Below are 13382 nucleotides of genomic sequence, written 5' to 3'. Positions count from 1 at the left end.
AAGTGTCAAGTTATATATATATGTTATGTTTCAGAGTTAAATGGTAGTTTGTCCTGAGAGCTATATATTTGGTGCCTGTAGGGACCCGAAGATGTTGTGATCTTGTCGTTGAACATTGAGGGCTGAAAGCAATCTAGGTGGATCGGATCACAGCAAACCAGTACTTCTAGGAGCTACTGACCAAGGAGGCATGAAGATACTAAAGCCATGAAAAGAGGCAATTCAGAGCAAGGAGGATTGAGATATTGTGATCATCAAGAACCAGAAAGGAGAAAATAAGAATGTCTAAACAGGATTCTTTTTTTTTTTTTTTAATATGTTGATGGTTGCTTTAGTCAAAGGTATAGAGGGGACTATGTTTAGAAGGAAAATAAGAAAGAGAGAAAGTAAAGAGAAAAAGTAAAAGTAAAATATATAGGTTTTTAACTAGTTTTAAGTATATGTGATATTTTTTCATATTATTTATGATATAAGAAAATGATTTTTTTTTAATATTTTCAGGGAAAACCATAGTTATGAAGATAGAAGATTTTTTTGGTTGCCGATTTCCAATGCAAATAGTGGGTTTGGTTGGATCTTAAGAAAAAAAACAAAATGAATCATTTTCAATTAACAAGCAAATGTTTTTAATTTAAAAAGTGCTTTTGAAAAAAAATTAGATGTATGATAAAATTTAAAAAACATTTTTAAAAATATGAAAAATGTGTTAGTAAAATTCATTGTAGTGTTTTTTGGAGAAACACTTGAGATATGATTATTCTAAAAACATTTTCATATAAAACACTTTCACTAAAAATATTTTTAATAAAAATACTTTTAATTGCACTCTTAGAGTGTTTTTATCAATATTTTTATACAAGATGTTTTTTGTAGAAGTGTTTATCTAAAAATGGTTTTCAAATAATTTCATATCAAGTGTTTTTTCAAAAAATAGTAGAAATGATTTTTAAAATTTTTAAAAATGTTTCTTACATTTTATGAAACAAGAATTTTTTTAACTAAAAACACTTTCTAAAATCGCTATTAAACGAATTATTAATTTGATAAATTTCTACAACTGAAATTCAAGTTCATTAAAGTTCCCCCAACATTCGACACAAAGCAAAACAATATTACAGCAAACACTACTTCATTATCAGACAAGTTAAATATCAAGTTATTTAACAGAGATTCTTCATACTCCCAGAAAGATTATTAATATGCCTGCATGCGAACACAAACTTGATAGGGTCCTGATCTCCAACATTCTTGCCAGAGCACTTTATTTAGATTTAGTGCAAACATACTTGCAAATACTAGTACCACTAGATATTGATCAAGGATAAACTTCAATAAGAGACCTTAAACCCAGTATGGGGGTTATCTTATAGCCACTGAAACCAGCATCCAAGAACAGCTTCTCCCATTCTTTTTCGTTCCTCTCTTGACCCGTGACTAAAATCATCATCAGCATATCAAAAAAGAGCTGTGTTTCCATGGACTCATCATCTCCTTTCTGGTTCTCCATCATCATGTCTATTATTATCACCTTGCCTCCCTTCTCCTTGCTTGGAATCGCCTGTCTGCATTGCTGTAGTATCTTGACACATTCTTCATCGTTCCAGTCATGTAATATCCACTGCTTGTTATTTGGGTCATGATAAGAAAGGGTTAGAAGCTTTAATTTCCTTAAAACTGTATGACAATATTGCCTATACATTTGGCATGAAGATTCTTAAGGATCAAAACCATGACTTCATCCATGACGTCTTTCAGCAATAAATTATCAAATGTACGACTTCCACATGCTCGTTCCAAACATAGGTTTACAACTATAATTGCTTTTATATTTCTTTCTCAGGGTTAATACGAAATGATACCAAATTTGTTACTCTAACCTCTCCTGTGTTTTTATTTTTATTTTTTTATGTGTATATATATATATATATATATATATATATATATATATATATATATATAAATTTCCTTCAATATTTCAGTTATTTGCTTATAAGCTTTAACATAGAATTTAGGTCATGCTAATTATTTTTTAAAACATTTTTATTCCTAAGAAACTATTTAATAACTAGAAAATAGAAAATATTTTTATGTTGTTAAAAACAGAAAATATGGTCTTTTTAGAAAATAATTTTTTAGTCATTTTTACTTATTTTCTTTTTAAAAAAAATATAAACATTAAAATGATTAAAAATACACTATATATACAAGTTACTTTTAAAATATATTTAAAAATATAAAACATAAGTTAAAAATATTTTAAATTTTCAAACGAACTTTTATTTTACGAAATATTAGAAAATAATTTTTAAAAATTATTTTGGAAAACACACCTTCCAAATATAACCTTATTTTTACAAGAAAAAAATTGATGGAATTTTTGTCAAAAGTGACTATTTTTCATGAAGAAATATGGGGAATTAGATTTACAAATTGGGGTTATTTGATCTCTTTTTAATCAAACAATGGGAAGAAGAATTAAGGTGATAACTCAATATGGCTGATGCAAAATTCACTTATAAATTTTGTCTTAATATTTTTGTTCTTACTTTTCCCTCTTTCTCAAACAAAGTTCAGAAAAATGGTCAAACAAGTTAATATACCTTGAGTAAAATTGCATCTGCAGGAGGAATTCCTTTAAACATGTCGCCTCCAAGGTAGTTCAAGTTCTTGCTCCCTTCCAAGCCAGCAACCACGTGCGGGAGATCAAACACAGTGCAGTTCAAGTGTGGGAAAGCGTTAGCAATGGCCTTAGCCACTGTTCCAGTGCCACCCCCTACATCAACCAATGAGTTCAATCCCTCAAATACGCCCTTGCAGTCCTTAATCAGCACGCTAGTGACTAAGCGAGCATCACTAGCCATGGCTTCATTGAAGAAATTGTTGATCTTGGGTTCATGGCCACCATAGTCCCAAAACGTCCGCCCATGAGCAGTGTCGAAGGGGGTGGGATCATCATTTTGAAACCAAGCACTCACATAATGCCACGGTTTAGTTAAAATTGGGTCAAGCATGGCAAGCAAGAAGGGCCTTACGCTCAAGGGATCGTCCTCTAGCAGGAGCCTAGAGGCATGTGTAAGCACATACCCCTCTTCTTGCTCACTTTCTTCAACTTTTTGCCTAGCAAAGAAGCCAGATTGAACAAGAATGCGCATGAGACGGTAAACGCACCAAACCTTTTTTGGGTGGATTGGGAGCTTAGCAACCAGCTCAGGAAGAGTCATGGGCTTGCCATGGTTGTGGATGATGTCTGGGATGCCTAGTTGAATGGCACATTTCAGTGACATGGAGTTGATGAAGTTGAATATATGGTTCCAGACATGAGCTTGAGCATGAAGCAACTCACTGGATGTCTCAACACTTTCCAAATCCATGTACGTACCTCACCCTGATCGGAGAATTAAGCTGCTTATTTTTGCATATCTCAACCTTGAGATGTGTTCTCTTGATATAACAATGAGCACTGCATAGTGATAGGATAAAAAAAATTAGAATATGACTCTCGTGCACCGACAATTGCATAAATTGAAAATGACCGGGCAACGAATGCAGAGGTGGACCCTTCAATAATAAGGCAGATATGGTCATCCACCCAAGGTATGATTTCATGATCTCATGTCCCCACGACCCATTTTGGCCTTATCAATTTCTTGTTCATTTCCTTTTTCTTTTTGGGCAATACGGTTTCTCTGGAAGTACTCACATGATTGATAAATTCATCAAATGATATTCTCTCAGCCTTGTGATAACATTTGAGAATAGTACAATACTGCAAAGCTTTTTATTCCCCGCTACAGGCATAGAATTAGAGGATGCTCTTAATCTCAACGATCGAGGAGGGTTGTCTATGTTTTGGATGAATTAGGGATATGCAAATCCATTAATTGCTTGTAGACATATCATATCAATCATTGTCATAAAAAAAAGTCCTTGTATCGATTTCAATAATGTTGAAACAATATTATTTTTTTATAATCCTAATCTTCAAACAAATCTAGTTTTGGATTAATATAATCAAATTTCAGATAAATACAAAAGATGTTCCTCTATCAAATTGAATGGACATTTATTCATTTTGGCTCGCTTGTCAAAGGAGTTCAATCACCTAAACCATAGGTATCCCACCCCAAATGGAGAGCGACTAAGGAATGATATTAGAGTAGAGGACTAGAGGAAATGACAATAGAGTCCATTTTACAGTGATTTAAGGAAGCATTTTTAGTTTAAAAAATATATTTCTAAAAAAAATTAGGTATTTAACAAAGTTTAAAAACCACTTTTAAAAATTTTAAAAATAATTTATAAGGATGAAAAATCACTTATAATATTTTCTTAAATAAACTCTTAATAAATAATTATTCTAAAAACACTTAAAAAAAAAAATACTTTTATTAAAAATATTTTAAGTAAAAATACTATCAAACACATTCTAAATATAAAAGTTCTTATTAAAGAATAAGAGATTGATGAGCTTCCAAAAAATTTAATTTTTACTAGCCAATTGTTAATCCTTTATGCCTAAGGTCCTTTTTATTAAAATTCAACAATATATTTGCAAATCATAGTACAAAAGATGATGTCTTGTGACGTATATGGGCCATTCTAGGATTATGCAACATGTGCACGAACAATGAAATGTCATTATATGCACAACATGAACTCTTGTTTTTGGCAAAATATTTTTAGAGTGTATTTAATATTGATTTTAAAAAATATTTTTAGGTTTTCTAATACTTAAATGAAAAAGAGATTTAAATGTTAAAAATGATAGAAACATTTTTTAGAATCACTGTTAAACGAGCTTTTAAAAAAAGATTTTATACATAATTCATACCGAACATCTCCCTCTCTCAATCAATTGGTCAAACAAGCTCAATTAGGAGACAAGCCCTCAAACTAATTAACCTACACATTTGGAGACAAGTCCACCGTGAGGTTATATACATGTGGAGATGAAAATTTGTAATAACTTCTTTCTTCATGATGTAGATTCTCTTCCTCATCTTAGCATGTTCGGTCACTATACATATACTTTTGACTGATGTCATATATTCATATTATGATAAATTGGTAATAAGGGCAACGATCACCTTTTAGGCTTGGATTGGACTCTGTGGAACTAGTTGGGGTAATATCCCGAAAATCGTGGGATGAGGTAGGTGGAGAATATGAGGGAGCAGGAGGAGGCAGATTTTGTGACACATGTTGGAAAGAATTTTGGGAATGTAGTGATGTAAGGGAACGAGAGCACATTTTGAAAGGGTAAAATCATTGACTTTGTCACGCTCATGGAAGGGAGCCAAAAAGAGGGAAAATGATTTTGAATAAAATGAAAATGTCTGGAAAAATAAGCCTTATGATATGTGAGTTCAAAACAGAGAAAACAAGAATTGTGGATGGTTGAATAACTCAAGAAGATACAAAGTTTTGACCGCTGCTCCATGTCATCTTTCTTGATATTTTGCCGATTTATCACTAATTTAATCCGCCATTTTTTGGAAAAAAAATGGCCATAATTATTTTTATTTTATATTACTGTTTAGTTTATATTATCCTTTTTTTTCTCATAATTATCACATTAAATTTTATCTAAAAAATTATAATTATAATTTTTTTATTTTTCAAATTTAAAAAAGATAAAGTAATCACAAAATCATTAAAATATTAAAATAATAATAATAAAATATGTTTTATTTTTTATATTTCATAAAATATAAATATTAAATAAAAATTAGTTTTATAATATAAATACAATAATGTTAATAATTTAAATATATTCACAACAAAAAAAAAATCAAACAATTTTGTTAATGAAACTTTCTAAATAAAATATTTTATACAAAATCTTATTTAAAATTTTTAAATGATTTAATTTTTTAACAAAATGTAACAAAAATATTTTAATAAAATAATTTAATAGTGTCATGTTGAAGCCATGGATAATACAGACACCTGAAATTTCTCAATTTCGAATAACGTGGTGAATTGTTGAATAAACATTCAAAGGGCGATTTATTTGCAAGTATCACTATAGGAAGTCGATCTATAAGATATATCGTAGCATTGAATGCATAAAAATAAAAAGAGAGAGGGAGAGGAAGCATGATATAATACCATAAGGCCTGTCTCAACAATGTGACAGTGTTGATGTTCAGGGGAAGCTACATGATGTGGTGTACGTGTATGGTGGAGAAATCAAATGTTGAATTCCAAGATTTTCATACATGATTTTTAAACCTTGGTTCTCTTTGCCACCATACGATCAATAAATTCTATTTATGGAGTTTTTGAAAAAAATTTCAATCATGGTTTTAAGTTTTGGAAGTTAAGAAAAGACATTTGATTTAGTTTCCATAAGAGATAACCATGAATATTTCGTATAGTGATAAGTAAAAGTGACATACTAAGAATAACCCTCCATCTAATGAATAGGAAATAGACCCCTAAACAGCCGTATATTGTACTTGACACATCAAAAGGAAGTTTTTGATGACTTTTATTACAATGATAAGAATTGTATACTACAAATCTGAAGGACATTAACTTTTTATGCTTGACACTCCAAAAGGAAGTTTGTGAGTTCTGTTATAATGATAAGACTACTAGGACATTTTTGACAGATTTTGACTCCATTGCAGAGGAAGCAATTGAAAGACACAATTTTATTAAGGACTTTCGACCATGAGAAACCAATGCAGCCATGCTAATGATGATCAAGAGATGTCTTGAGACACTTGCTTTGTCACTAAATGGATCTTCCTTGTGCTTGCTTCCATGCATGTTATTCTTACTCCACCCTTGAGTGAGAGGTCTCCCTATGGCTAGATCCTTAACCCAAAAGAAGAAGGGTAAAATGAAGTATTATTTGTTTTGAAAAACTGAGATATTGAAAGTAAATTATGTTGCATGGACGAAACACAAAACATTTGAAAGTGGAAAAGAATTGGTGTGTGGTAAGAGTGGATTTGCCAGTGTTGTAATATGTAAACTCATATTGTCACTAATTATAATATTATCAGGCCCTTCATAGGGCTACCTAGTTGAGGGGTTGTTTAAGCCAGTAGTGATATGGTAAGAGCTGTTGTGTCAAGGAGCCAATTAGAGCTTAATCCACAACCCCTACCTATGGTTGTGTGGTTCACTTTAAGTGGCATGTGGTAGTTTGAGTTATCATTTCAAGGAGTAGCAGTCATAAGCAATATAACCCCCTTTTTTATATTTTATATTATTGATAGGTCATAAGTAGAGCCTTTACTGAAGTTTGTTTCCCTAATTATTAAAGTCGTAGAATTGACCACCTTGATTGTTGTGCTTTACATAGTTATTCTTTTTCTGAGATTGATTTCCTCGTTATAGATTGAAATGTGCAACTTTGGAAGTACTCATACCAATAATTTTACTCTCTTCATGCTAGAGGAATGCTTTGTATGCTATAAGCTTGTCAAGAAGCTCCTCAAAGCCTATGACAATATCTCATGCTTTTCAAGCAGTTGCCAGTTTTTTAAACTTCGGGCCAACTTCATTTCAAAGCATGAAAAATGAGTTAGAGTGTGGTATTGGTGAGTTTATAAGAGCTCGTTCATCAGAGATCTCATGAATGAAGCCAAGATATGCAACAATAGATCTTGTTCCTTAGCTTTCAGATAATTGGTCTATTGGTTTCATAACTTGAGAGCATGACAAGTTAGCATAATATTTTGAGGCAATTCCATGCCTCAGTTTTTTTATGAATTATTCGTTGATGTTACTTTATCAAATCAGTATTACTTTATCAAATGGAAATGATAGAATGCCATGAAGGAGCATTTGTCTTATCTTTTTCATAGAGCAAACTTAGGGTTAGGAGTTTCCTTTTCTTTAATTATCAGCATAGAAGTAGACAAGGCTTTGACTCATTGATATATCCAAGCAAGTCATAGCCAAGGAATAGTGAATCAAATTGAGCCTTCCATAAAGGATAGTCCCTAAACTTGACTTAATGGGTAATTGCATTGAGTTGAAAGCAATGAAATTTTGGTTGGGATAGGTGGCAACAATTGGATGGCTAGGTCTAAGATGCTTAGACATTTACCACTTCATATGAATTTGTCTTAGGGTAAATGATAATGGCAAAATGTCATATAACTAGTAATCAAGAATCGCTAAGAATCCCTAATATCAAGGAATTGACAACTGTATCATCTCCTAGTTCAAACTAATCTTGAAGGGTATCTCTATTTTCATTCATTATGCCTTGACCATTGATTCATTCCATTATTAGATTTCTTTTTATCCTTTGTTTTCTTTAGGCTTTAACCCTAGGGTTTTACGTTTTACACCCCAATAAGGCCTTTTAACGTCTCATGGGTGTGTTGTCATATGCACAATTTATTAAAGAAAGACAAAAAAACCATTTTTGAAAATTAAAGAAATGAAAAACACTATATCCATTGATAATAATGGAGGAGAAAAATAAACCAAAATCTTCTTTCTATGTTCTCTTCTTTAACAAAAATCCAAGAACCTTAAAAACACCTAAAAGTTGAGTTTTTATAGTTTAGGCAAAAACCTAATATGTGACATGTTTCTATTAGCCAACTTATTACCTGAAAAGGCTTTAAAAAATATCTTAAATTTAATAAAAATAATTTCCCTAAACATTTGGCCCCACTTTGGGTTGGAAGAGTGTCAAATCTTAAAAATTCATAGGTGAACTCAAATTGGATTGATGCATGTCGAAATTCATTTTGACATGGATTTGACCAATTGAGTTGCTACATTCTAACATCAAATTGAATTTCACCTTGGATTTCAATCGAATTCATTTTTAGTTGGTGTTTCTCCTCACATCAATTCTAGGCCTAGGTAGTTTGCTTTGAATGATTGCAACTTCTTTATTTTAGCTCTAATTTGTGCATTGTCTTAAACATTAGATTCTTGACTTCTCGGGATTTGAGTTTACATATGACTTGCTTCAAAATGAGTTTGGGAAGTTTGTCAAAATTTAGCATTAAATCTCCTTTCTATAATTTTCTTTCCTCATTCGTCTTGCTATGCATTCATCCATTTGCTTTTGTTGCATCCTTTCCCCCTCTTAAACTGAGGATTTATTTCAAATTACATGTTAAAACACATGACTAGGGTTTTAAGATTAATAATAATTCAAGTTAGGTTGGGTGAGTTCTGCCTCTACGTTGAATAATTTATTCTCCTATCATGCCTTTTGAGCACAATTTATGACTCTTATCAAGGCAAAGGATCACATAATTATAAGCTATTTTTTGTTTAAAAAAATAATCAATTTTATCCTAGTTTACTCAACTGTCTCGCTCCGTTGCTTTCAACACAATTCATCATCCTCTTTTTTCAAACATTTAAGCTAAAGAGTTCTCCCTAAAAAAATTTCATCCAACTTCCAAATATTTCCATTTTCTTTGCAAATCTTTCCAAAGCCACAACTAAATCCCTATACTTGAGGATATCACACATTTGGGAGTGGTGGACTTCCACTTGACAATGGAAGAATGATAATAAATATCATCCATTAATTATAGGAACTATTGCAAAAAGACGATCCAAAGCCTCTCATTTGGAGACATACTAACCTTCACCTCCTTTTGGCTTTTACTTAATTAAATATACATGCACACGATGAAAAAAAATTAAGGAAATAAAAATCAATCAAATTACAAAGTAATCAAATCAATTAAATAAAACAATTATCTTACTTTAACCAATCAATTTTAGTACACTTCTTAAGAAAATGACATGAATCCTATCTATTTACAATACTAGGATGCTTTTAAATCACAATAACTAATTTTTAAGAATAATAACTTTCTACCTAATAATCCTATTATTATTATTATTATTATTATTGAATTTCAAGATAATCATCAAGCCTACTAAGCAAATTGTCACTAAAAAGCCTATCACTTTCAAAAGATCTCTCCTTTCACCAACTATTCTGGGTCCTTTGTGGCGAGGGAACATCGTTTGGGAGGGAAAACTAATAAATTCACATTTATTTCTTTATGGGGTAATGATTTGGGATTTATAACTAATAAATCAATTTTAGGGACCCCTCTCTCCCTTCATCCATGCCTTTGTGATATAATTAGAGTTCATAAAATAGTTTCCCCTTGATTTAAATTACTATCTTATTTTTTGTCATTAAAATCCATGCTAATGTAATAGAGTAATAAAGTAATTTAAAGTAAATAAACTTTACCGATAAAGATAAAAATTTGAAGAAACAACAAAAAATTCAATATTATGAGACATACAAACTACAATAGAGAAAAGAAAAAACTTGGGTGAAAATGATAAAAATAAATGAAGATAAAATCATTAATATTATTGTATTATAAAGTTTGAATCAGTCTTGCTGCATTACATAGGGGCCACCTGTGCCACTAAGGTTCGAGCTTCTTGTTGAGCTCATAGGGATTGAGCTGCCCGATCAACTCACAAGGGTTTAAGGTGGTAGCACCCTTGAAAAATATTTATTTATTTATTGAATGAGGATCGAGTTTACCCTTATTATATTTTTTTTTTAACTCTTTTATGATTTAAGGTTTTATTTTAGAGAGAAAAAAAGTTATGTGTGGTCACAATTGAAAGGAGTGGAAGCACATTCATCATTGTAACTTTTAATTTTCATTTAATTAGTGGATTCTTTAGTAGTGTGCTTTGTGAACATAGGGATCGCATTAATTGCCAAATCATGTTAAAATCTCTTGTCTTTTTATATTTCTATTTGATATATATATATATATATATATATATATATATATATATATATATATATATATATATATATTGTGTTCCATTCATGTTGGATTAGGATCTTTTTAAATTGTGTCTTACTCTCCATTGAAGACTCAAGATTGCAACATGATCAATTGGAATGACACTAATAAATATTAAGGCAATTAGTGTTTATTAAGGCATGGTGTGTGGACCAAGGTCGTCTAACCTAGCTAAAAGATCTTTAAAATGGTTTTAAATATCTTCTTGAGCACTCAAGCATTGCCAATAACACTCCAACTAGTCGGGGTGGAATTCTCCATAATTCTAGAGATTCATTTTTCCAATTTAAAAAAAAATATTTTTAGGAATTTTCTAGATCCGGTCCATCAAGTTTTTAGGCCTATAAATAGCTTGTCTAAAAAGGTTTTTGGTTTTATGTAAATGTTTTGAAAAATTTTATTTTCTCATATTTGGTCTCAACATAGAAAAAAAACCAAATGTAATTAAAATTAGTTAGAAATTTATAGATTTTTAAATTATTTAATCTTTATATAGAAATGGGAAATAAATGAAATGAGTTTGAAGTAAAATATAAAATGATTTAAGGATGTTAAATCTATTTTTTATTTTTTTATTTTTTTCCTTCAACTTTTCTCCTTTACTTTCTTTTCATTGCATTTTCCCTCACATTTTCCGAGAACCAAACATAACCTTAAGTATTTCAATCTACAATCATCTCACCTCACCAAAATACCTATGCAATTTTAAAACAACATAAACATTTTCATGTGTCAATTTCTTTGAACTTGCACATGGGTTTAATAAAGTAGATAAGTAAAATTTTTCCTTTTTCTGTTCTTGATAAATTGAGGGAAAAACATAAAGAATGAGATTCAAAGATGATCTAATGTCATATTAAACAATCATTTTTTATAAAATTTTAAACTTGTAGAATTTAGGCACACAATCATGCACTCTAACACTAATCAACTATGAACCACCAAATTTAATATTACAGAAAATAATAATTCATTACTCCAAAACAAACACATAGATTATATGAAGAAATTCATTATTATTATTGAAATTCATAGAACAAAGATGAATAGTACTTCTGCCCAATCAAACAGAACAAGAACCATCTTAATTATAGCAGACTTCGTGAATTAACTACGCATAAATGTGCCATACTACAAACAAATAGAGCATCAAGGATAAACCTCAATGAGGGACCTCAAACCCAAAATGGGAGTTATCTTGTAGTGACTGAAACCAGCATCCAAGAAAAGCTTCTAGCTCCCATTCGTTCTCGTCCCTCTCTCTACCCGTGATCAAAATCATCATCATCATATCAAAGAACAGCTGTGTTTCAATGGACTTGTAGTCTCCTTGATTCTTCATCATGATCATGTCTATGATAATCACCTTCCCTCCGTTTTCCTTGCTCGGAATTGCTTCCCTGCATCGCTTTAGTATCTTCACGCATTCTTCATCGCTCCAGTCGTGCAGTATCCACTAGTCATTTGAATTCCAGTTAGACATGGAAGCATATATATATATATATCATTTCCTAGGAGTTTTATCAGCTTCGATACATTTTAATTAGGTTCGGATGGAGAAAGCTTCACCAGAAATCCAATTCAATTCATGTCCATGGATAAAAACTAACTATGAAATAGCCACACGATGAATACGACACATAGTATTTTATGATTGGTGCGACCTCATTTCAGTTAGCTTTTCCAGCCGAACCCCTATAAAATATAACTTGTATCATATTTGAACCCGGACTGACTGACAACGTAGAATGATTTTTTTTTCTTTTTGAACCTTTAAAAAAAAAAACTTTCTTATTCTTTGTGATCTAGACAACGTTATGTAACTGACAAGAGAAACATGGGGTATACCTTGAGTAAAATTGCATCTGCAGGAGGAATTGCCTCAAACATATCACCTGCAAAGTAGTTCAAGTTCTTGCTCCCTTGCAAGCCAGCAACCATGTGGGGGAGATCTAACACGGTGCAGTTCAAATGTGGGAAAGCGTTAGCAATGGCCTTGGCCAGTGTTCCGGTGCCACCCCCTACATCAACCAATGAGTTCAACCCCTCAAATACGCCCTTGCCCTCCTTAAGCAGCACGCTGGTGACTAAGCGAGCATCGCTAGCCATGGCTTCATTGAAGAAATTGTTGAGCTGAGGTTCATGGGCAGCATAATCCCAAAATGGCCGCTCATGAGCAGTTTGGAATGGAGTGGGATCATCATTTTGAAACCAAGCACTCACATAATGCCATGGTTTAGTTAAAATTGGGTCGAGCGTGGCAAGCAACAAGGGCCTTATGCTCAAGGAGTCATTCATTAGAAGGAGCCTAGAGGCATCTGTAAGCACATACCCCTCTTCTTCCTCACCTTGTTGGACTCTTTGCGCAGCAAGGAAGCCAGAATGAACAAGAATGCTACAAGTTATGTGTATAAGAGTGGGTCCTAATATTATAAACATGAACGGGCAGAGAGAGTTCTCAGACAACTGTGGTGTACTTTTGTGGGCAGATGCGGGTTTCCGGTAAAAGTAGTTTTTTTGGAAAAAAAAAAAAAAAAAAATTATCAATCTAATCTCACGTTGAAAATATTTGTCAAAATAGTCTATCCGTACAAC

At 31.8% G+C, this 13382-nt stretch overlaps 1 protein-coding gene and 1 pseudogene across 1 annotated transcript; both read right to left on the bottom strand.

The window, feature by feature from the left end:
- Positions 1–1112: 1112 nt before the first annotated feature.
- Positions 1113–3418, bottom strand: LOC100254011 (trans-resveratrol di-O-methyltransferase-like). The gene is made up of 2 exons (XM_002278175.5): positions 2601–3418; positions 1113–1618 (listed from the first exon to the last, which is right to left on the bottom strand). Exons 1-2 carry the CDS (start codon positions 3369–3371, stop codon positions 1316–1318), a joined length of 1074 nt encoding a protein of 357 aa, XP_002278211.1. The 5' UTR covers positions 3372–3418; the 3' UTR covers positions 1113–1315.
- An 8363-nt stretch (positions 3419–11781) lies between these two features.
- On the bottom strand, positions 11782–13020 carry LOC100248999 (trans-resveratrol di-O-methyltransferase-like; annotated as a pseudogene).
- Between the last annotated feature and the right edge of the window lie 362 nt (positions 13021–13382).

The sequence above is a fragment of the Vitis vinifera genome, chromosome 12 (genome assembly GCF_030704535.1).
Source record: "Vitis vinifera cultivar Pinot Noir 40024 chromosome 12, ASM3070453v1".
Taxonomy (NCBI): domain Eukaryota; kingdom Viridiplantae; phylum Streptophyta; class Magnoliopsida; order Vitales; family Vitaceae; genus Vitis; species Vitis vinifera.
This window is presented reverse-complemented; position numbering and strand designations above follow the sequence as displayed.